The following is a 24,952-nucleotide window of genomic DNA, read 5'->3' on the forward strand; positions in this document are numbered from 1 at the left end:
AGGAAAGTCTTGTTTCAAAGAGCCTTTATAATAAACAAAATGTAAGGTCATGTGTGTGGCACACAGGAACCAACTACTTCCCAATTCCTACAACCCCAAATCACTAAAGAACATTTTGAACGGGCAGAGATGGAGGGGAAAAAAAGGATTAAAGGTATCTTGAGAAAATAGAGTATTTGGAGGATATAACTTTTTGTTGTTCAAATTCTAAAAAGTATTTTTATCCTTACAAATAAGGGTAAGACTTTTGTTTTTAGAGACACATCCATGGTATATCAAAGTTCCCAGCTAGGGGGTCAAATTGGAGCCACAGTTGCTGGCCTATACTACAGCCACAGCAACACAGTATTCGAGCCATGTCTGTGATCTACACCACAGCTCATGGCAACCCTGGATCCTTAACCCACAGAGCGAGATTAGGGATCAAACCCTCGTTTTCTCAGATACTCGTCAGGCTCATTACTGCTGAGCCACAGCAGGACCTCCAAGACTTCCTTTTTACATATTGGTGGTGGCAGCTGGAGACAACCATAGAACCAAGGGTAAAGAAGACTAATGATTAAAAGGGTTCTGTCAAAAGGATGACAGATGGAGTTCTCCATATGGCTCAGTGGTAACCAACCCAACTAGTATCCATGAGGATGCAGGTTCGATCCCTGGCCTTGCTCAGTGGGTTAAGGATCCAGTGTTGCTGTAAGCTGTGGTATTGGTCAAAGACGTGGGTTGGATCCTGCACTGCTGTGGATGTGGTGAAGGCTGACAGCTGCAGCTCGATTTGACCTCTAGCCTGGGTGCTTCCATGTGCCACGGGAACAGCCCTAAAAATCCAAAAAAAAAAAAAGACAAAGCCTGTACTTGTTATGGACAAGGTAATGATTCAAAAGGGGAGAAAGCCCATACAACTGAATTAAGATAGAAGATACAATTGCATTAAGTTAACATCAAGTATTGAGTTAATAAGATACACTAGTATTTGGTGCAAATTTAATTTTATTAAACCTTACAATGAATGTTGTGGCATATCATTTTCCATTGTGTGACAATTTATTGGCTGGCATCTGAGTAACAGTACTTTTTGGAAAAAATACACAATGGGAATTGACAAAAGGAAGAGAAACTAGTTGTTTAGTGATATATGAGGGCAAAAAAAGAAAGGTGACAATCAATTAATTTTAGTTTTCTTAGCATCTAACTCTAAAATGGTTAAAGTTCAAAGCAATAATGCTGCTGTCACAGTGTACAAGAATATGGTTATCTTATCCGGCCCCCACACTTCTGAGAAAATTATTACACCTGTAAATTTCAACCTAAGGTTTCTGTTGGACACTATCACTTTAAAGAGCTACTTTTCCAATATAACCCAAACAATTTTCCCAATCACAGTAGATGGGGGTCTCTGAAACACTGTACATTAATGTAGTCATTTTACAAGTGAGCAATCACTTAAGTTCAAATCATAATGGGCACCAAATTATCTTTTGCTGATTTGGGCTTATGTCCCTATCAGATTTATGGATAAGAAAATGGCTATTTTCGAAATCTGTAATCCACCTGTCTTTATAAAGTAGACTGGTATCTAATCTTAGTAAGTCACCATTTCTTTTACAGAAATGATCAAGGGTAGAACATCTAAAATTCGGCAGGCCTTAACGGGGCATTTTTATAGAAAGTAATCAAAATGAATACATTAGCTCCAGCCAACATTATCAGACTACAGTGTACAGTTAAGTGTGACTCAAACGAGTACAATTGGCTCATTAAGTAATAAATTATTCATCTGTTGATTAAAAAACACAAATTTAAGGTTTTTTTTTTTTTTAATTCAGTCTCATAATTTTGAGAATACTTTCTGACAAAGGCCTTAAACAGTGTCTGAGGTCACATTTATTAACCAACTTCCTATAAAAGAAAGTGGACAATTTTCAGCTTTTAAACTGATTTTTCAAGAGATCTAACAGCATCTGGGGAGATGGCAAACAGAGGAGAAATGTATCCTAATTAAAATAAGGCATTTCAATTGTCAAGACTGAAGAAGAGTTTTAAGTTATCCATATTCAGTGGTGGGAAAATGACATGTAAAGAAATCCTTATTTTATACTGGAGTTGCACAATTCAAATTCACCTATAAAATAGTGAGCAGTGCCTTACTATATAAGAGAGTTGTAAGTCCCCTCCCCACCAAAAATGAGGAAGGAATATTAAATCACTTAAATTCCAACTGCTCATCTTTTGCCCCCAAATTATTGAGCTCAATTAATGTAGACTACTATAACTTGAAAAGTTTTCCTTTTTTTGAACAAAAAAAAAAAAAAAAAAAGTAGCTCATGTATATAATTCTTATACCACAGGGTAGAGGCAAATGATTTCAAAAATTGTTGTCTGATATTTCTAGAATATTTGTCTAAATCACAAATTATTAATATATGTGGCAGTTCAAATAATTCAAATTTGCCCATAGTAAACCATTTCCATCCAAACCACCTTTTTCAATGGTGAAAGTAAATTTACAACCTAGTAAAATGAGTAATGATATATTTTTTAAAATTAAACTTTAATTTAACCAGAAAATAAGTTTGTTTATTTACTATTCTTTATTACAAGTTTTTTACTGAATAAAGATGAAATAAACCTAATGTGACTGCAATGATGACTCCTTAAATACCACTGTATCAACCCTCAAAATAAAATGTCAACACAAAAATTCGAGTGAACAAGCTCACATTAAACTCACAGGTAAACTGAGTTTTTCTCAAACCAATAAGGAGCTTTTTATTCAGAACAATTTCATTAAGACATTTGCAGGGCAAATATGCCATCATAAATTTTATTCTGAATAACAATAAAGTGCTGAATGATAATTACCTGAATCTTTTTTAGTACTTTTCACTTATCTTTTCTTAAAAGAGCCCTTTCTGTGGCATTAGCAAAGCTGTTTAAAGAAAAAAAAGCCAAGAAAAAAGAGAAAGAAGAAAGAAAAGAAAAAAGGAGGGAAAGAAAGGAAAAAAGAAAAGCTAATTTTCCATAAGGGAAGAGGAAGCACTGCAACCTTTGTGTTTAATTATGGTGACAAATAATTGAGACCAAAGTAATTCATGCAAGTTATCTTCAAAGCTAGACTTAAGCTTGAAGAAAGAAAGAACACTGTTACTGACCTTTGATACTACGGCAGTAAATTGCATACTAAAATACCTTAATTATTCTAGATGCCTAGATCTGGCTTGGCAAGCATCATGCCACTGACATGCTTTAGCTCTTTTTTTGTAACTAAAAGTGATTTGCAGTTCAATTACTAAATATTTCAATGTGACTCATTAAGCTGTGTGATAAACTTTGAGGTTAAATTTAAGCAAATTCTCTACACCTAATCACATCATCAGCATAAGCAGGACAACGCTGGCGCAGCATGAAAGGTGGGTCACTTTATACTCTTCCTTTTACTGCATGATATATTAAGATGACAGACCTAAATTTCAACTGGGTTAATGAGTTAGAATAGATTTGTTTCCCAAATTTAGCACACAATAATTTCAGTGGATTAGAGAAACCTCAGATGTAAAGAAAGAAACAACAAAAAAGCTTGAGCTCTGGTAGCCAACCAGAAGCTCTAAAAATTGTCATGCTACAGGAGTACTTTCATAAAATGAACTTTGTAACATACTTAACAGTGTTTGGAGTTGAAGTTGACCAACTGCTGCATAGAAAATACGCTAACATACAACAGTCAAGTTTAAGCCGGTGCATAGAGAAGATAAAGCACTTATGGTAACTGCAAATGGTAACAAGTCCATGAAGTTTTGTACAAACATGGGTCCATCAGGGGAAAAAACTGATAAGTAGAAATGGTTAAGTTAAAAATGAAGTGGAAACAGGGAGAAGCTTGGAGAAGAAGCAGAAAAAAAAGACCTTCAATTGTATAAAATTGACAAACCTGAAAAGTAAGTATAAAGACACCACTGAAAAATGGTTAATTCTGTTACAAATACCCAACAGAAAATAAAACCAGAAGGGATAAGCCTTTGGCAGATGATTCTAGAAATCTGAATATGATATTACATTTCTCAATAATTCACAAACAATATATTATATGGTATATTTATATTAAATACTGGGAAACCAATCCTGTAAATTTGATGCTTATCAATGCTTTAGCCAATGAGAGCACAATGAATTCAAGCTAAATGAATGCTGGTGTAATCACAACAGTGCTCATTTATGAAACAACTGTTACCAATTCGTGCTTTAACAGTGCTCAAACACAGTCAAATCATCATCTGTGAAGAGAAACAAAGGTCTCTAGCTTCTCTGGGATATGCCCTTTATAGTATATTCTATGATTCACTATGACACGAGCAGCAAGACACTGCAATGTGGTATGATTTATGGGCTGGATCAAATTTTTAGCTATTTCCTTCTCATCCAGCAAGTCACTAGCAGTTTGTTTGTGCAAGTTTGTGGCATCAAAATGTGCACCTGATTTAATAAGAAGATTCATGATGTCTGGATGGTTGTTCAGAGCAGCGATATGGAGGGGACTGTTGTCATCGGAGTCTCTGACGTTCACATCAGCACCACATTCTATCAGTATCGCAGTAACTTGCAGAGATGGAAATTTACAAACAGGGTAACGCCCTACACACGTAGTATTCTTGTCCACAGCCAGATGAAGAGGACTGAAGTTATTCTTTCCCCTCGGATGCAGCTTAAGAAACCTGTATATAGTTTGCTTTTTGAAATGGTCTTGTTCTAGAGTACAAGGAACTTTTTCTAACAAGCAAATCAAGTGCAAAATGATGGAAAGAGCCTTATTCAACTGTAATGGGTCAGCTGGACACTGAGTTTGTTTGATAGCTCGCTCTATTTCAAGGACACTTTTGCAGAGTATGCCCATAAGATCATCAAATGTAACAGTGGTGCCCAGCAGGCCTTTAGCCCTATCCTGTAGCATAAAAGAGAATAGTTCTGCAAAAGATAATAAGCTGCTGGCGGTCATTGGGCTTAGAGGGTCCAAATTGTTCTGCTGCATATCCAAAGCATACTTCCATAGGTTGATGCATCGTTTGAAATTTCCAGAGTCTGCATAGACAGCGCCTCTATATCTAATATAGTAAGAGGTATCCGGGTGAGAAGGACCAAGAATACGTTCTCTAATTAGTAGTGCCTGCATTCTCATCTCATCAGGATCAGCAATAAGACCTTCTAGCTCTTCTGCACTATTTACCTCCTTGGCATAATCATAAGCCATTATTAGTGTCTGTGGTACTGGTTTGCTAATTATATTAGTCCTATCACTGTACCTCATGTTCATTGCCTTTTTCCAGTATTTCAAAGCCCCAAGGAGATCTCTTTTTTTGTCTACAAATGTAGCTCCCAGAAGCTCTAGAGCATTGATCCGTTCGGTCTTGCTGGTCTGCGCATGGTGAGTAAGAAAATCCACAATATTTGTGTGACCAGTCACACTTGCTGACAGAAGGGGAGTCATTCCATAACCATCCTTTTCCATCTTGGCACAATACATAAGAAGCATCTTCATGATGTCCAAACTTCCAGATTCTGCACAATCATGCAATGCCGTATTACCTTAAGGAGGAGGGGAAAAAAGACAACATATTGAGGGACCAGGATACAATATAATACATGTATGTACTTTAGAATCTAAAGAAAAGCAGGCAGCTCCAAGCTGCCCTCAATGGGACATACTTTAATTTGGCTACAAATAAGAAAAAATGATCCCTAGCACCTGAAATTAATGTCTGACACACAGCAGGGGTAAAAAATATTAAGTTCTTCCAATAAGTGAAATAACCAAATTAGGCACAATAAGATATTCAAAGTCACTTAGTGAAATTCAAAATTAGTCCATAGCCTAGCAGTATTTTTCAATGTTTTCAAATGAATATTCTACAACTAAAAACAGATGAAATGCAATTAACAAGCTCTTCAGTTTTGCTGACAGTCACTTAACTTTCTGGGTCAGATTCAACATTCAAAGTCTACAATACCTAACTAAGGTTCTCCAATTTGATTTTAAGAGGTAGAAATTATTTTTTCAATATTTCTAATTGCCAAGTGAACTTCAGCTGTTTTAGTCAAAAATCTTGGTAACAAAGTACTTTCTTCAAAAAGCTCCTGTAAGAAAAACAAGTCCACTGAAAGATTAAAAAATATGTGGGTGGTTCAATATGAACTTTAAAAGGAGACATCTGAAGTGTCCTTTCATAGTGGATTATTTCCCACTGTAATTTAATTTTCTTAAACATTCTTTTTAGATGTACTAAATGTTCTAACACTGTCCTGTTCTTCCCACACATGAATTAAAACTGAAAACAGGCACTGGCATATTAGTATAAGCCTGGATGGATGGAACATATAAAAGATTACAAACACTCAAGTTATTTTAGCTACCCAAGTTTAATGATAAACATCCTATTAATTATCAAAACAGAAGTTATCATGGAGACTTTGCTATTTGGATACAATGCCTACAGAAGATTTCAAAATGAATCATTTTAGGCACATTTGTGAAAAAGAGCAGGCTGAGAAGTCTATCCTTAGGAAGACTTGCTTGTAAGCATGGCCCTGGGCTGGCAACTAGAAACTTGTTTGGTTAACACTTTGAAAATACAAACTTTCCCCAAATGATAAAGGGTGGCTTTTATGCTGACTACCTGCTTTCCTTCTGGGAGCCTGGAATTTTGGATATGTGCTCAGCAAACAGCACTTAATGTTACCAAAGCCCAAAACAAAACCTGGGCATTGAGTCTCTTAACGGGTTTCCCTGGGCAGCGGCATTGCACACCTGCATTATGTTGCTACGGGAAGACTGTGCTCTTTGTGACCTCTCAGGGGAAGGATAGAGATAAAAAAGCCTGCACAGAGAGATCCCTCTAGACCCTACCTGTGCCTTCGTCCTTATAATCAGCTGTACATCCTTATTCCATCACTGTAATAAACCTTAGCCATGCGTACAACTGTACATTGAGCTATATATGCAAACATGGGTATGGCCTTGGGGACCCCTGACACTGCATGGGTACCAAAAAGTGTGGTTTAAACCTGAATACATCACATAACGAATCCATAGCTAAAATTTGAAAAGTTGTAACACATTAGGACTTTAATCTCTTCACAAGTTTATCCTGTTCTTCAGTCTTCCATGATATCTACAAAGACTAAATTAAAAAGGGGACTACATAAAAAAAAAAAAATCTGGATATGTTTATTCCAACCCAGGATTTCAAAGATCTACAATAGGATGGTGTCTGATGGAATGTTTTGTCAATGTGTATGATAACCAAACAGAGACCCCAGAACTTCTGACTACTAATGTTCATTTGCTCAAAATGCTTTCAATTAAACATTACTACTCCTCAGTATATTTTAAAAACCTTTTTAATTACAAATCCCTAATATTTCCATTTTCTCTAAGAAATAGACAATATAATAGAAATATAAAGAGAAGGTTTAGATGGCATTCTTCTCTATTCAGAGTTACAATATCAGTAAGAATGCACAAAAGCCAGATTTTAAGTTAAATGAATTGCTGCACTGGAAAAATATATTTTTTGAATATACCTGTATTGAAAAATGATTTATTTATTTAGCCTTTTTTTTAGGGCGGCACCCATAGCATATGGAAGTTCCCAGGCTAGTGGTCAAATGGGAGCCACAGCTGCCAGCCTACACCACAGCCACAGCAACGCAGGATCTGAGCCACATCCACAACCTACACCACGGCCCATGGCATACCAGATCCCCAGCCCACTGAGCAAGCTGCATCAAACCCGCATCCTCATGGGTACTGCTCAGATTCGTTCCCACTGCACCACTATGAGAATTCCCAAAATGGTGGGTTTTTTTCTTTCTTTAAAAAAAGGAAGAGTCTCACCCTCCCACTAAGAACTAGAAGAGATGAAAATGCATTTTTAAAAATCTACGTGACAGCATGTAAGAGCTCACAAGGGGATAACGTTCAGGAGAAGAAAGTAAATTAGCTAAGTCCAGAATTTGGAGAAGCTTCTCCCAGTGACCTCCACCAATTCTGGAAGAAGCGGCTGAGTAACTGGGCAGAGCTACTCACAACGATGCAGTGCTAGAGGAGAAAAGTAGAGTCTAGAGTCCACTAAGAAGGGAATTTTAAAATTCCCTTACACTTCAGGTTTACAGCTCTGAAGGGCTGCACTCTACGAGTTAAAGTAAACTGCAAATAAACCAGCCATGATAGGAAATGAAATGCAATTTGAAATCTTTATATTGAATTAAAGTAATCCAGGACTGCTAGTACATGTAATCAAAAGTCAGACGTGAATAAAATACTATTTAGATGAAAATAGTATCATATTAGGGCTCAAGTTATTTTTATATATTCTTCATGTATAATGTTTGGTATCCAATCAAAAATAATAGACAGAAAACAAGGAGCCACAACACAAAAACCAAGAGAAATAAGAGCTAAGAGAAAAGCCCAACAGAAGATCCAGATAATGCAGTTATCAGACACAGACTTAAAAATAATAATTATGCTTAGAATATTCAGAGTGTTTTTAAAAATTTTCAGAATTAGAAAACTGGAAACTACAAAAAAGAACCAAATGGACCTTCTAGAACTGAAAAAGTCAATGGGTGGCTTTAAAAGCAGACTACACACAACTTAATAGAGAATTAGTGAAATAGAAAATAAGTCAGATGAAAATACACAGAAAGAAAAATCAAAGTGAAAAGATGGAAAAGCAGGAGACTTTGATAAGGGAAACAATGTCAGAAGGATTTAACATACTTAAAACTAGAATTCCAGAGGAAGAAAATGGGCCCAAAGCAGTATTTAAAGAGATAAAATCTGATAACTTTCTGAAGTTGATGAAAGATTAACCCACAAATTTAATACGTTTACAGTAAGAACAATAAATAAAAGGAAAGTCGCACAGAAGCACACTATAGCAAAAGTGCTAAAAACTAAGGACAGAGAGAAAAGTCTTAAAACCAAAGAACAGGTGAAAATGAACTGCAGAAGAGCAACAATTAGACTGAAAGCAAAGTTCTAATCAGAAACAAAAGCGGCCCAGGGGACACTGAAATATCTTTAAAGCATAAAGGGAAAATAAAGCCAACTTAGAATTCTGTGAAGCAAAGGATCACTGCAGATGAGAAAGAAAAGAAAGAGAAAAAACTAAGATGCTTATTATCTACCAACAGACAGACCTAAACACTATATTCTTTTTTTGAATTTTTTTAAAATTATAGTCGATTTACAGTGTAGTACCAATTCCTGCTACATCATATATACACACACACACACACACATTTTCTTTCTTATATTATCTTCCATCATGGTCTATCCCATGATATAATTCCCTATACTATACAATAGGACCTCAGTGCTTATCCATTCTAATAGTCTACATAAATATTACAGAGTATTCTTTAGGGAAAAAGATGATGAGCCACATGGAAGCCTGGAGAGGTGGGCAAAAATATTGACCAAAAAAGGGTAATTTGTCAAATAACCTAAATAAATATTGACTTTAAAAATAATAATGTCTTGTAACAGGGCTTGAAATACATATGGAAGAAAAACGATTGACAGCAATAGCATAAAAGGAGAGTAACTGAAATTAAAGTATTCTAAGATTTCAGGATTACTTGGAAAGAGGTAAAATTAGAAATTTGTTTGCCTTTTATAAAAAAGTCAAAGTAGTACTATCTAGAGTAACCACTAAGATAATAGAAGGTATGCATGCAGGTAATTACTAAATACCTTCTAATAAAATGATAGATGTATGTATATATTATACAAATGCGCACAATATAGGCAAAAAAGGAGAAGCAACACAAAACAGGTAGGACAAATAAAAAAATCACTAAGTAGTTAGGAGATTAAAACCCAAATATATATAAGTAGTTACATTAAATACAAGCAAACTAAATGTCCCCATTAAAAGACAAAAACAATTGGACTGAAAATACAAACACATAAAACTCAACTACATGCTGCTTACAGGAGACATACTTAATGTTAGGATAGAATAAGGCTTAAGTGAATAAAACAGATACACCCTATGCAAAAACTAACCATAAGAAAGTTGTCTAATATTAAAATAGCAGAAGAAAACTTTAAAACAAAACACGTTTTTTGGGATAAAGAGAAACATTTTCAAATGACAAAATTCAAAACAACATAAAGATATAATTCTAAATTCACTTTCACCTAAAAACACAGGTTTGAAGTATATAAAGCAAAAATCAACAGAACTACAAGCAAAATCAGATCCACTCAGAGAACATTTGAACACACCTTTCTCAATACAGGACACCACGACAATTAAGGATATAGAAAATTAAATGAACATTATGGAGTATCATTTTTTTTCCTAGGGACACATGGAGCATGTACAAATACTGATTACATTCCAGGGCATAAAATGAATCTCACACTAACGTCACAGGACTGAAATTACTGAGTATGTTCTAAGTCCAAAATGCAAGTTATTTTAAAACAAGCAAACAAGCAAAACAAACAAAAAGAAAACCCTAGGAACATCTCCACATATTTGAAATTTAAAAATACACTTGTAAATAGCCCATGGGTCAGAGCAGGAATTCCAACGGAAAGTAGAAAATATTTTTAGCTGGATGATAATGAAAACATTAAATAAAAAATCTTGTGTGATATGGCTAAAACTATGCTTAAATGCACACTAGAAAAGAAAGGCCTTTTGAAAAAACAGCTAAGTAAGTTTCCATCTCAAGAAATTACTGGTGAAAAAAAGTAAATTAAACCTAGAGAAAGTAGAAGCAAATAATAAAGAGCAGAAGTAAACGAAGAAAAAAGGCACCGGTATGATAGAACAGCCATTTTTCCCCTAAAATTTATGAACTACTGCCCCTTTGTAATCTTGTTAATAATTATGCAAATATAAACTTGTCCTACATATAGAACCCCCCAGAGAAATCAGTAGTAAAATAAAAACTCATGTCTCCCAACTGCCATATCAATGTACTGCTCACTTCTAAGGTATTATTTCATTTTTTTTTTTTTTGCTATTTCTTGGGCCGCTCCCACGGTATATGGAGGTTCCCAGGCTAGGGGTTGAATCGGAGCTGCAGCCACCGACCTACGCCAGAGCCACAGCAATGTGGGATCCGAGCTGCGTCTGTAACCTACACCACAGCTCACGGCAACACTGGATCGTTAACCCACTGAGCAAGGGCAGGGACCGAACCCGCAACCTCATGGTTCCTAGTCGGATTCGTTAACCACTGTGCCACAACGGGAACTCCTAAGGTATTATTTCAAATGCTACACTCCAGTGATTAAGTTCTTTCCAATAAAAACCAAACCTCATAATAAAACTTCCACCAATCACATGACTTTACAACTCAAAAGATTTCATGCTTCCTCTAAGGAAAAAGCTAAAACTCTTTTAAGATTTCAAAATTCTACAGCATTGATTCTCAAAGCACTATCTGCATGAGGCTAAGAAAGCAACAAGGAAGAAATCCAGTTTCAGAAGGCATGTTATAGGAAGTAAAGCTTAATATTGGTATTAAGTGGAAATAAATATAAGCCACATTATGGGAAGTGGATTTTTAAAAACTAAGAAAAAGTTCCCTTACCCTACCTCTCCAGCCTCATTTCTCATCATCTCCAGCATGAATGCTGCTCTGTAAATCTAGCCCAGGAGCCACCGAACCTCTTCTGTAAAGGGCTAGATAGTAATTTTAGGCTTTGAAGGACATAAGGTCTCTTATTGTAATCGCACAACTCTGCCATATAATAAAAAGTATCCAGAGGCAATGTTTATACTGATGGACATGGATGTTTTCCAACAAGACTTATGGACATTGAAATATATGGCTTTCGTGTAATTTTCACATCATGAAATATTGTTCATTAGATTTTTTTTTCAACCATTAAAAAAATAAATAAATCATTTCTTAGTTATCAGGCAGAACAAGACGGGGTGGGAAGGATTTGACCTCTAGGCCAGCTTGCCAACATCTACTCTAACCCCAAAGACATTATTTCAATACCTGCCATACACAAGGCAGAGAAAGTGCCCAGGCCTCAGGTCATTTTACCCAAAGTTCTTTCTTACAGCACCAGAAGAGTCAGTCCTGCTTAACATCCACTTCCATGCCTCATCTCTTAATTTTCCTGTAATAAATCCTTTCTTTCTTCTTTCCTTTAACTTCTCACCCTTCAAGTTTCACCAGAAATTTCAGCTGCTCAAAGAGGCCTTCTTGGTTATACCATATCAATTTATCATTTTGAAAATGGCTGGTGAATAAAAGTTTTACTCATCGTGGTAAGTACCCATATTACATCTATTATAATCTTACGTAATACATAATATAATGTTACTACTTCACAAATAGGTTTTCTCACCTAAACTGTCTATTCCAAAGTTCACAGAACCTATACTTCCTTTGTATCCGGCATAGCATGAATAAGTGATTGTTTACACAGGACTGCCCCCAATCAGCCACTTAAATCATACAAGTGCTTCAACAAAGCATTCATAAATGTATCAGTTTGGGGAAGATTACTTATACTCACTAGGATCAGAATTGTCCATTTTTAAAGTACTCCCAAGGAGCAAGCAAAATTAATTTATCTTTTTTTTTTTTTCTTTCTTTCTTTTTAGGACAGCAGCTGCAGCATATGGAAGTTCCCAGGCTAGGGGTGGAATCCAGCTGCAGCTGCTGGCCTACACCACAGCCATAGGAACACCAGATCCAAGACACATCTTCAACCTACACCACAGCTTGGCAATGCCGGATCCTTAATCCACTGAGTGAGACCAGGGATCAAATTCCCATCCTCATGGATACCAGTCAGATTCATAACCTGCAGAGCCACAACAGAAACTCCAAAATTAATGTATCTTTTTAATGAAACAAAAAAAACATCCTCATAAAAGCTGTAAAATATTTAACAAATACAAAATGTCTAACATAATTTAAATTGCTTTTTCTAGCAGTAACAATTCAACAGATTCCACTTTTCGTTAAGTCTTCACAGTTTAATCTTTGTATATGTATGTTTTTTTGGTATAAGTCAAAGGATCATAGCAAATAGATTCTGACTCAGATGATCTTGGGTGGGTTCAGGTGATGACTATGCTGCTGGTCATTGCTAGTTTGAGCAGAAAGGAAACAGAAGAGGAATCTTAGCTTCTAGTTTGCTATACAGATACTTGCCATATAGCTGACATCAATACATGTGAATATAAGTTTAAAAGGAGAATTAGGTCACAGCCCTGTTTTACACTATATAGAAATCAATACTTACCGTTCCTCTTTATTCTAAATTTAAACATTATATGTCATAGCAGGAATAGGGTGTTTTACAACTAGATTACAGTTTGATCCACAGAAAAGTTCCTGTCTATGTAGCAAAAAGTATCAGTAAACCCTGCAGTCTATTCTTAGTACTTTTTTTTGTTTAATAAATAAAATCTAAGTGATACACAGTCAAATTTTTAAAAATCTGTAAAATAAAATCCAAATTGCTCTAGACAATTTCATCAGAAGAGTGAAAAAACAATCCAAAGAATAGGAGAAAATATTTGCAAATCATGTATTTAATAAAGGACTTGTTTTCAGAATATATAAATTACACTTACAACTCAGTAATACAAAGATAATTTTAAATTATCGGAGCTCCTGCTGTGGTACAGATTAGAGAGAAGAACTCAACTGCAGTGGCTGGGATCACTACAGAGACACAGGTTCAATTTCTGTCCCAGAATCAGGCATTGCTGCAGCTGCACCATAAGTCACACCTACGGACTGGATTTAATCCCTAGCCCAGGAACTTCTATATGCTACCAGTGTAGCCATTAAAAAATATATATATCAACTTCAAAATGTGCAAAGGGTATGAAGACACTTACTTCTTGGAAGCTATACAAATGGCCAATAAACACATGAAGAGATACACATCACTAGCCACTGGAGAAACAGAAATCAAAACCACGATGAGATACCAATTCACACACACTAAAAAAGCTATTTAGGAGTTCCCGTTGTGGCGCAGTGGTTAACAAATCCGACTAGGAACCATGAGGTTGCGGGTTCGGTCCCTGCCCTTGCTTAGTGGGTTAACGATCCAGCGTTGCCCTGAGCTGTGGTGTAGGTTGCAGACGCGGCTCGGATCCAGCGTTGCTGTGGCTCTGGCGTAGGCCAGTGGCTACAGCTCCGATTAGACCCCTAGCCTCGGAACCTCCATATGCCGTGGGAGCGGCCCAAAGAAATAGCAAAAAGACAAAAATAAATAAATAAATAAATAAAGCAAACAAACAAAAAAAAAAAAAGAAAGCTATTTAAAAATGAAGAGTAAGGAGTCCTGTGTGGCTCTGTGGGTTAAGGATCCTGCGCTATCACTGCAGTGGCTCTGGTTGTTGCTGTGGTGTGGGTTCAATCCCTGGCCTGAGAACTTTTGCATTCTGTGGTGGGGGGCAAAAAAAAAAACCAGGAGGATATTAACAAATGTTGGTGAAGGTACGGAAAAATCAGAACCTTCCTTCAATGTTGATAAGCCTGTAAAATGGTGCAGTCACTCTGGAAAACCGTTAGCAGTTCCTCAAAAGGTTAAATAGAGAGTTACCATGTGACCCAGCAATTCTACTCCTATATGTATCGGAGGGAAATGAAAATACACATCCACAGAAAATGTACATGAATACTCACAGCAGCATTAGTCCTAACAGTCAAAAAACAGAAACAACCTTGAGTTCCCATTGTGGCAGAGCAGGTTAAGAATCCAATCAGTATCCATAAGGATGCAGGTTCTATCCCTGGCCCGGCCCAGTGGGTTAAGGATCTGGCAATGTCACCAGCTGCAGTATAGGTGGAACATACGGCTCGAATCTGGCATTGCTACGGTTGTGGTGTAAACTGGCAGCTGCAGCTTGGATTTGACCTCCAGCCTGGGAACTTCCATAAAAACAAAACAAAAAAAAAACCCAGAAACAGCCCAAGTGCCTATTAACTGATGAATGGGTAAGTATATCTATACAATGGATTATTCAGCAATAAATGGAATAAAACACTGATGATACAAAATGGGTGAGTCTTGAAAACACTACACTAAGTGAAAGAAGCAAGTTGCAAAAGACCACCCACTACAATTCGACCTAAGTTAAATGTTCATAGCAGGCGAAATTAGTTGTTATCTATTAGTGCATTTCTGGGTGAATGGAAGAGAGAATGGGATTGACCATTATTGAGTATGGGTGTTTTTTTTTCGGGGGGGAAGTGATGATGAAAAAGTAACTGTGGTGATAGTTGCACAAACGTATCACTAAAAACCAGTGATTTAGGAGTTCCCGTCGTGGCGCAGTGGTTAACGAATCCAACTAGGAACCATGAGGTTTCGGGTTCGATCCCTGGCCTTGCTCAGCGGGTTAGGGATCTGGCGTTGCTGTGAGCTGTGGTGTAGGTTGCAGACGTGGCTCGGATCCCGCATTGCTGTGGCTCTGGCGTAGGCAGGTGGCTACAGCTCTGATTAGACCCCTAGCCTGGGAATCTCCATATGCCGCGGGAGTGGCCCAACAAATGGCAAAGAGACAAAAAAAAAAAAAAAAAAAACAGTGATTTAATACACTTTAAGTGGGTGAATGGTATGTGAATTATGTCTCGAAGCTGTTTTAAAATCAAAGTATTTGTGTTTTGGGTGAAGTAAAAATCTTGATCGATAGAAGCCGCAATGAAAAGGTCTTTTACTGTAACAAATTTGGAAATGCACAAAACAATTCTCATCTCTCTTTAACATACTGTGCTTGACATCCACTCTTCAAATGTGCACATGGGGCTAAGCTGAGTCTTTAAGAGAGGTCCACTGATACAGTATTTTATTCATGGAATAGCTAATTGATATGTATTCAAGGAGCAGGTGGGAAGAGAGCGAGCGTAACAATTTAGGTATCAAAGGAGCACCAGAAGATTCCTCTGTTCAGAATGTTGACCTTCCCCAAGCATACTCCAACAGCAGAGACACTCAAGGACAGGAGTTTGAAAAAAGGAATAAAAAACTAACTGTATCAAGATGACCATGTGCCCTCCCTTCATTAATTCTTCGTATAAGGCAGGTTAGCTAGGAGCATAGAGAAATTTAACAAAATAGGTCCTTGAGCTCCCATTTAGTTAAATGCTAAAAAATGTATAAAATGCATTCTTAAGACACCAGAGGGCTTGAAGACTTGCCTACGAAATGGGTCTTAATCCCAGGCAGAATTTTCAAAGCTAAGATCTGAGCTAAGGATCAGGACTAAAATCAACTAATATTAGTATAATCTGATGAAAATTATACAAATTGATGAAAACATCAACATTACAATTCAGTTCAGACTCCATATTCAACTGCATCTCTTCCCAAAGGGAGGGGGGAAAAAAAGAGGAAAAGAGATGTTTTGGTTAACTTTGCATCCATGTGACTTCTTTACCTGGGTCTCTCCCCACTCTTCCACCCCTATTTTCCATCACATACATTCCTGATGTCTCAGTTGTATAAATCTTGAAAATGCTAAGAGCTTTCTGAATTTTTCTTAAAATAAATATAATTAACTCTCATAAAGATGAATTCAGTGAGGGGACCACATGTACCCAAAGGTCCGTAAGTAAAACCTAACCTCTGCCTTAAGTTGATGTTGCTGTAGCTGAAATAGCAGTAGTGTTCAGAATCTATTCATTTTCACCACCATCAGTTGAATTTTGTGAGGATTCACAGTTCAAAATCCAATATTCAGGGATAGAGGAACACAATGGATATTTCCCTACATACTTCCAACTTCACTTCCACTCAACTTCTACATCATTTACAGCTTACATTCCCCAACCAGGATACGGGTCCCTCTGAAGATACAGAGATGTGTGCCAGGGGATACAGAAGGGAAAAGAATAAACAAGAAACAACTTGCAGGAGCAACCTGATTTGGGATTAAAATGCTAATGAATTCAACTAATAAGTTACATAAATACTACTACTGAATCAAAATGAATAGAATGTTACAGAGCAGAAAGAAAATTTAAAGCCCTCTTTTACCCTTCTCTGCTGGTAGGTGTGTTTTGAGGCACCAAGAGCTGAGCAAGAGTTCTCAAAAAAGAAAAAGAGAACTTCAGCTTCCAACATTGTCAGTCCAGAGGTACAGAAATAACTTATCCACATAACAAAAATCATTACTGGAGTTCTCTCGTGGTGCAGCGAGTAACCAGTGAGTAACTAGCACTGTTCACTGTGACAGCTCAGGTCGCTGCTGTGGCATGGGTTCCATCCCTGGCTTGAGAACTTCCACATGCCGGCAAAAAAGCAAAAAATAGAAAAGTTCCATAATAAAGAGGCAAACTGCCTGAAATAGCTCTCTCAAAACCTTTGAAAGCTAACTATACTCAGGAGCCAACATGTCTCCCTTTTCCAAACCTCTACAGAGTTCTGCCTGTACCACAATACTGTCTTATTTTCTTACTTCAAGTCTTCATGTATGCCATTCTGTACTGAAGGGATGACAAAAGGCTTGCCACCAAAGGTTTTGTGGTCTTTTCTCTCTTAAATCTAACACATTCATTTAACAAGTTCATTTACCAAATACCCATTGTGAGCCAGATTACTTTCTAATGTACTGATACAAACACCAGGTTTCTAGCCTCAAAGAGCTCACAATCTAATAGAATTACAATGTAGTAAGATTGGATTTTCTAAAAATAAATTAAAAATTAAAAGTAAAAAAAAAAATCCCAGTTATTCCTCTGCTAAAAACATTCACTGGCTTGCCACTGCATAAAGAATAAAATCAAATTCCTTTAGCTCAAAGTCAACAGCTTGAGTGCCCTTTGGCCCAAATACACCTAACTTTTCAATTTCTGTACTCTCCAAGCATATTTCTCAACATACCGTTCCTATGCCTTTCCTAAGCCTTAAGAACTGTATCAAATCCCTCCTGGAGATGTGAACTCCAACAATCCTTTCAAAGCCCAGTTAAATTTTCTCCATGAAGCCTTTCCAGTCAGTACACTCTTCCCAAATTCTACTTAATGAATTTATACCATTCCTTTAGCAGTGAACAAACAGTGATGTGCTCTATCTTTTCAAAGCCTCCACAATGTCTAACACAATGCCTTGCCTACAGAAAATGAACAGGAATTGTGTTATTACCAATTTACTTAATTGTCTTGGCTATCTAAAATGACTGACCCATGTGTGAGAGAACAATGTGTCCTCTAGGGCCAGTCTCCCCAATCCTAAGAGCTGTTCTCTAGGTCGGTAGGACTCAACCAATCACTTTCTGCTGCTCAACTACACCCAGGCAAAGCTGGGTACAAAAGAAGATTTGAGGGTTTAAGAACCTTTTTCATAGATCTGCAAAGTTTTATTCTGAGTCCAAACAAAAAAATAACCAAAAATCTCAAGAAATAACCAAAGAAAGCCAAAGATGATTAAAGTCATGAAGTACCGAGATCTGTGTGATAGTACTAAGATGGGCTGTCTAATCACTTCTGATTTGGGGTCCAACTTTCCTGTCTCAAAAACCAATTGTGTTAAGTTGGACAGGCATTTCTAAATGTCTTTTTTCTCCCTTTTTTGAATGGCATGGGGAAAACAAAGGAACCCACTATCCCCACAGGTAATAAGTTAGTTGGGGATAAAGTATTTCCCAAAATCTAAAAGAAAGCACTACTGTTGCGCTTAGCAAATCTTAAGTATCTGCTTATGAACCTGTCTGTCTGATCAAACCATGAGCTCAAGAGCAAGGAATCAAGGATTGGATATCTTGCCTTACTCATCTTTGTGTATATATCCTAAGTCTAACAGCCTGGTATACTCAAAGGACTCAATAAATGCTCTCAATTAATGAATGAATTCCACCTTAGGTTAAAACATGTTCAAAATGCCAACAGCCTGTTAAAAAGTAATGGAAAGAAGTTAAACAATATATTCAAATGCTAACTGCCTGTTAAAAAATAATGGAAAGTAGAAGTTACATGCTTTTTATCTTTAAGCAGACCAAATATAATCTACTGGCATTTTCTTTCTTCAGAACCATTTCCAACAGCTAACATTATAAAACTGCCTGAAAAGTTATTTCATTTTATCCCTAGTCTTATCAGCCTTTTCCATTTTTTTGGATAGGGGTAAAAATGTGGGGGAAAAAAATCCTTCCTTGATGCTTCCAGATCCTTCTCCAATGTTCCTGCCTCAGTTTCAACTAGTTCCTGTTTTTTTATTACTCCTTAACCCATAAAAAAAATTGAGAAGTCAACAGAGTAATTATTAAATAATGGAAGCTTCAGGATCAGAGTGGGGGAGGTATATATGTACTTTAAGTTACCCCCAACAGTCAGTAAGAATCACTGTCAGGAGTTCCCATCATGGCGCAGTGGTTAACAAATCCGACTAGGAACCATGAGGTTGCAGGTTCGGTCCCTGCCCTTGCTCAGTGGGTTAAGGATCCAGCATTGCCGTGAGCTGTGGTGTAGGTCGCAGACGCGGCTCCGATCCCGCATTGCTGTGGCTCTGGCGTAGGCTGGTGGCTATAGCTCCGATTGGACCCCTAGCCTGGGAACCTCCATATGCCACAGGAGCAGCCCAAGAAATGGCAAAAAAACAAAAAAACAAACAAACAAAAAAAAAGAATCACTGTCAAATTTAAAACATCACATAAAAGTTAATGTACTGCACATACAATGATATATATGCATATAATACATACCTAAGTATTTGTATGTATGTGTGTACATAAAATTGAGGCTAGGAGTTCCCATCGTGGCCCAGCGGTAACGAATCCAACTAGAAACCAAGAAGTTGAGGGTTAGATCCCTGGGCTCACTCAATGGGTTAAGAATCCAGCGCTGCCCTGAGCTGTAGTGTAGGTCGCAGACATGGCTTGGATTCCACGTTGCTGTGGCTGTGGCGTAGGCCTGCAGCTGTAGCTCTGATTTAACCCCTAGCATGGGAACCTCCATATGCAGCAGGTGCAGCCCTAAAAAGCAAAAAAAATTGAGGCTATGTGAAAACAATTTTTTTCTCTCATGTGTATTTTTTTTTTTTTTTTTGGTCTTTTTGTCTTTGTTGTTGTTGTTGCTGTTTCATGTGTATTTTTTTAAAATCCATAAAAACTATATATTGATACTGGGTTAAAAAAAAAAAAGACTCTAGAATTAGCCAAAAGAGGGAACATACACATGCTCAAGTACAAAGCTACACAATGTTAAAAGGAACATTCTTTAACAGCAAAGGTATTCAAGTTAACTATTATTTACAGTTTATTAGGGAAAAATGCTCACTAAAATATGGGCTATTTATAGCATAGTTCCCCCATACTATCTCTAGTAGTATAAAAAGCCGAACTTTGAAAAACAGAAGGGAAATAGTACCCGTATTAATTCATCTCTCTAATGACATGAGTTTAAAATATGCCCCAATTTGGCTTACATACATGAGTTTATCAACAATCTGCACATTTTTAGGCTGATAAATAAAAAGCCTAAAACCAACTAAAAATTCAACAAGTCTAAACATGCAGCCATACCTTAACCCCTTCTCTTCTGACTATGATTTCAAAGCATTCCCAATACTAACATGGTCAATTAAGCAGTAATTTCTTCTTTTAAAAACAAGCATTGTTTTAAAAAGTGATGCTTTAAAAAAAAAAAGCAATATCCTTTGACCCAACACCTAGCCCCAAAACAATCAGGAACAATGAAAACATTTGTAAGAAAAAATGTTTACAGAAATATTCCCTATAGGGAGAAGCGAGAAGCAATATAAAACTCCATTAGTATAAGGGCATGAAGCTACGAAATTAAAGAGCTATAATTACTAACAGTAAAGACAACATTTATTAAGCTAAAAAACAGGTTAACAGAAGAACATATAAAATAAAATTGCACACATATACCTTAGTATCTTTGGGAGGATTATTTCTAAGGGCTGGAATTTTGTGAGATTTTTATATTTCTTTGGGAAAAAAATTTACAAAAATCACCATGAGCCTGAATCATTTTTACAACAAACCTTTTTAAAAATGATTATACTAACTTTAGTAGATGTTAGTAAATAATCCAGTAACTATGCAGTGCCCCACAACTGTGTGGTTTAGCTGCTCTAAAAGGCAATCAGACACTATCACAATGATAAATGCACATTCACTTTGATTCAGCAATTCCACTCAGAGGTATTTATAATACAGCTATTTTCACACAAGTGTGCAAAGACACACATTTATTCAAGAATATTCACAGCAGCATTGTTTTTTCTGGATGTGACCTAACTGTCCATCAACATGGACTAGATAAATCATGCACACTCATACAATGAAATACTGTGTAGCCACGAAAGAGAATGAGGTGGCTATGTGTGCTGGAGTTGAATAACATCCAAGATAAACTAAAATTTAAAAAAAAAAAAAAAAAAAAAAGAACAGAACAGTATGTATCAGCTAACAGAGAAGAAAGAGGGAGAGATACAGACAAGTATACTCTTTGCATAAACTATTTCGAAGACACACAAAACACTGTAAATATCGTAAACAATCTGTATTGTGTGATTTTTTTATTACCATTTATCCTTTTAAGTTTATTAAAACTATTAAGTTTACTTTAAAAACTATTTAAGTTTTTTAACATTGGGCAGTGAATTACCTGTTGTATAAATAAATACGTTGAAGGAAAATAACCTTATATGTCAATATTATACTAACAAAACAGTTGTCTTTAAAGGTTGAAAAAAATCCTGAACTATCATCTGAAAATTACACACAATTATAAGCCTGAGCTCTTACTCTGGAAAAAGATGTTTACACTGTTGCTAGCCAACAAATCCACATCTGTTGAACCTAGTCCTTGTTTTTGCTCTCAGCATTCTAGCAGTTTAAAAAATGTTTTCTCTCTTGCTATATTTAATACATGTTTTATAAAAAAGGATTTTCTATTGGCCACACAATAAGTAGGGAAGAAGGGAACAGATTTTCTCCTTTACTTTTGTATTAATCCTTCCAGGTCTGTTTGGCCTGGCCTTCCCTGACAGAATAACAAATGAAATGCCTACCTAAGACAAACAAGACAATGACTCACTAAGTATAGTAGTTTCTATTCCAAGGGTGTTCTAAAAAAAATAAAACTAAGGGAAATATATTAGATAGAAGTATATTCTCAAGTAAACACAAGTCTAATGGCTTAGATCGACTGCCACTAGCATGCTCTCTAACTCTGGGGAAACCACTTTCCAAGAAGTGGAAGTTACTCCAAATAAAGACAGAAAATTCAGCTTAATACAGAGAGAGGAGACTTTTATATCACACTTGTTCAATGTATTATCAAATACCAAAGAAACACTCAACAAGGTTACACCGGAAAGGATAACTAATCAAAACAGGTCTGTCGATACTGCTTACTCAACACCACTGCTTAAAATCATGTGTCAAACTTCCTGAAAATAAATGGTAAACCTTTAAAAAATTAAAAGAGGATGAACTCACCTTTAACGCTTTTTCTGTTAACATCTGCCCCCTTTTCAAGTAAATACTGAGCAATCTCTTTGTGTCCTTTGTAACATGAGATCATCAAGCATGTATGCCCATGGCGGTTTGACACTTCCAAATCAGCTTTGTGTTCTACAAGGTACTTGACTATTTCCAAATGGCCATCGAAACAGGCAGCCCGAAGAGGAGTGGAGTTGGTTAAGGTCGTATTGTTGACAGACGCTCCATGATTTAACAAAGACTGAACCACCTTCAGATGTCCTGCTGCAGAAGCGGCCCACAAAGGGGGAGCCCCCTCAATGGTTTCTCCATCAAAATTGACTGAGCCCCCGACTTCTATCGAAGCACTGCACTGCTCTAGGAGGAATTCCACCATGTCAAGGTGCCCATACCTGGCAGCCATCAAGAGTGGTGTGGCCCCATTCGTTTTTTCCGAGATCAAGGAGGAAACCTCCTCTTTGGATTTGCTTGCCAACAATTTGGTGAGGAGCCGGAGTTTGCCATCTCGAGCTGCGTTAAATACTGCTGTCTTTAGATCCATTGATGTCCAGTTGAGAGGCTGTGCTTTATTTATCCTTCGAAGCAAAGCTCCAGCTTAACTCTATCGACACAGACAAGAGTTACAGTAACCGAAGTTCTGTGTTAAACACTGCACCCCAGGACTGGTATAAAACCACAGCGAGTAGGTTCTGTCTATTGCCTTCCAACATCTGACAACCAGGGCACCAAACTAGAGAGAAGGAAAAAAAAAAAAAAAAAAGGAGCAGTTTTGAATTTTCCATAGGTTAAGGTAAAAACCACTAGGTTTTCTTAATTTCTACTCCGGGGGAGCCACACTGTAAGGGACTACTCCGCCCCTTCCCCCCAGAAAAAGGTGGGAAAGGAGAATACATAAAAGTACAGAGACGCAAATGTTTTGGTGGGAGGCAGTCTCACCTCTATATACCGTAAATGTAAACGCTACAGGCAACCGGTTTTCTCGCCTCCTAACCAGCTAAGCTTTGTTCTAGTTCTGCTTTGCACACGCCCAGAGAGAGTACAAGCGAAGAGGCAGAAGACCCGGGCGCAGAAATGTTTCACATCTGCAGAGGAGAGCGGGCCAAGGGCGCGAGGCTGAAAGGCCTCGCTTGTGGCCAGGAGAGGGAATAAAAAAGGTCGGAGCCAACAAACCGCGGCCGGCTAACGCCAAAACCCTCACCCGAAAGGCTCTCTTTCCTTTAAAACTACTCCAGACTCTCAGGAAATCCGGCTGCCTTTTAGCTAACTTCGTCCGCCCCATTTTTTTTGATTCCCCCACCGCGCGCCCCGCCAAAAGGGACCCGCAGGTTCCCCAAACCACAGCTGCCGGTATATAACCTTCACCTCTACCTTTTCCAGAAACCGGCAGCCCTCGCCCCAAGTTCCTCGATCGACCTCTACCCGCTCTATGCCGGCCGACGAGTCTAGGGCCTCCATCCCGCTGCCCGCCTTCCGCTGCTGGGGGCGCCCTCCTTCCCCTTCCCGCCCAGGCCTCCCCGTGGACGCCTCAGGCCGCAGCTCGGGCTCCGCCAGGCCGCCGCCGCTGCCACTGCCACTACCTGCCCTGGGGTTAGTTCTCCCCGCTGGCCGCCCGGGCACGGGCCGGCCCCTTCAAATTGAAACCGTTGTCCGCGCCGCCGCCCGGGCCGCGTTGCTCCGCCTGCGGCCGCACAGCTCGTCCATGCCCCGCGCCCCACAGGAATGAATCCAGCCGCGCCGCTTGCCCCGCCCCGCCACGCCGAGCTGCCTCCCGCCCTCCCAGTCTGCGCGGGCTGCAGCGGCTGCAGCGGCGGATGGTGTAATGGGCTGCGGGCCGGGGGCCGGACAAGCCCAAGCACTACTTCACATCACTGACGCGGCAGCAGTGCCATTGGGCCGGGGGAGGGCGGCGGCCGCCGCGAGCAACTGCCTAGGGGCGGGGCAGGGAGGCTGCCAGGGCGGGGCGACGCGAGAGGGGGTGGGGCCATGGCTCGAAGAAGGATGGGCCTGCGTGCGGCACGCGAAGGGGGCGGGGCCACGCAGGCATCCGCGGCCGGGGGTTGGTGGAGCGGCTGCGCAGATCTCGCGGGCTCCTCCGCTCTCCAGGTTTCAGGCAATCGTCTCAGGGGCTCTTTGGGTCCCACTGCCGAAACCCCCGGAGGCGTCGTAGCCATTACTACTTTGTCATTACCCTCTCAGACTAGCCTCTCCTAAGGTTCTTTCCTTTGGTGGGCCATGGAGCTCTTTATGAGAACTCAAAAAGGCAAAACAAGAACAACACAAGAATGAAATTTGGGAAAAAGACTACTTCTGGAGGCTGACAAGACTTTTTAAAAAAATATGGACTAAAAAAAATATATAAAACTACAGGGAATGGTAAAAACAGAGCAGTATAAATCAACAAGGTCGAATTCTTGACTGTAAACAATAAAACCAGGAAACGAAAGAAAGGTACGAAATTAATATACATAAAAATAATTACT

The 24,952-nt window shown here is 38.3% G+C and overlaps 1 protein-coding gene across 4 annotated transcripts; it reads right to left on the reverse strand.

Annotated features, from left to right (window-relative positions):
* Positions 1–972: 972 nt before the first annotated feature.
* FEM1C (fem-1 homolog C) lies at positions 973–24,199 on the reverse strand. 4 transcript variants are annotated; one of them, XM_085014318.1, is made up of 3 exons: positions 24,054–24,199; positions 22,470–23,202; positions 973–5,577 (listed from the first exon to the last, which is right to left on the reverse strand). In XM_085014318.1, the coding sequence occupies exons 2-3, from the start codon at positions 23,011–23,013 to the stop codon at positions 4,268–4,270; spliced, it is 1,854 nt and encodes a 617-aa protein (XP_084870444.1). In that variant the 5' UTR covers positions 23,014–23,202; positions 24,054–24,199; the 3' UTR covers positions 973–4,267. The 4 variants fall into 4 exon arrangements, with proteins under 4 accessions (XP_084870444.1, XP_020940307.1, XP_020940308.1 ...); XM_021084648.2 differs by having other exon boundaries at positions 24,050–24,199; XM_021084649.2 differs by having other exon boundaries at positions 23,841–24,199.
* Between the last annotated feature and the right edge of the window lie 753 nt (positions 24,200–24,952).

The sequence above is a fragment of the Sus scrofa genome, chromosome 2 (genome assembly GCF_054392235.1).
Source record: "Sus scrofa isolate SSC_HxYL_T2T_F1_AM1 chromosome 2, Sscrofa_HxYL_maternal_Yorkshire_Landrace_v2.0, whole genome shotgun sequence".
In the NCBI taxonomy this organism is placed as follows: Eukaryota; Metazoa; Chordata; class Mammalia; order Artiodactyla; family Suidae; genus Sus; species Sus scrofa.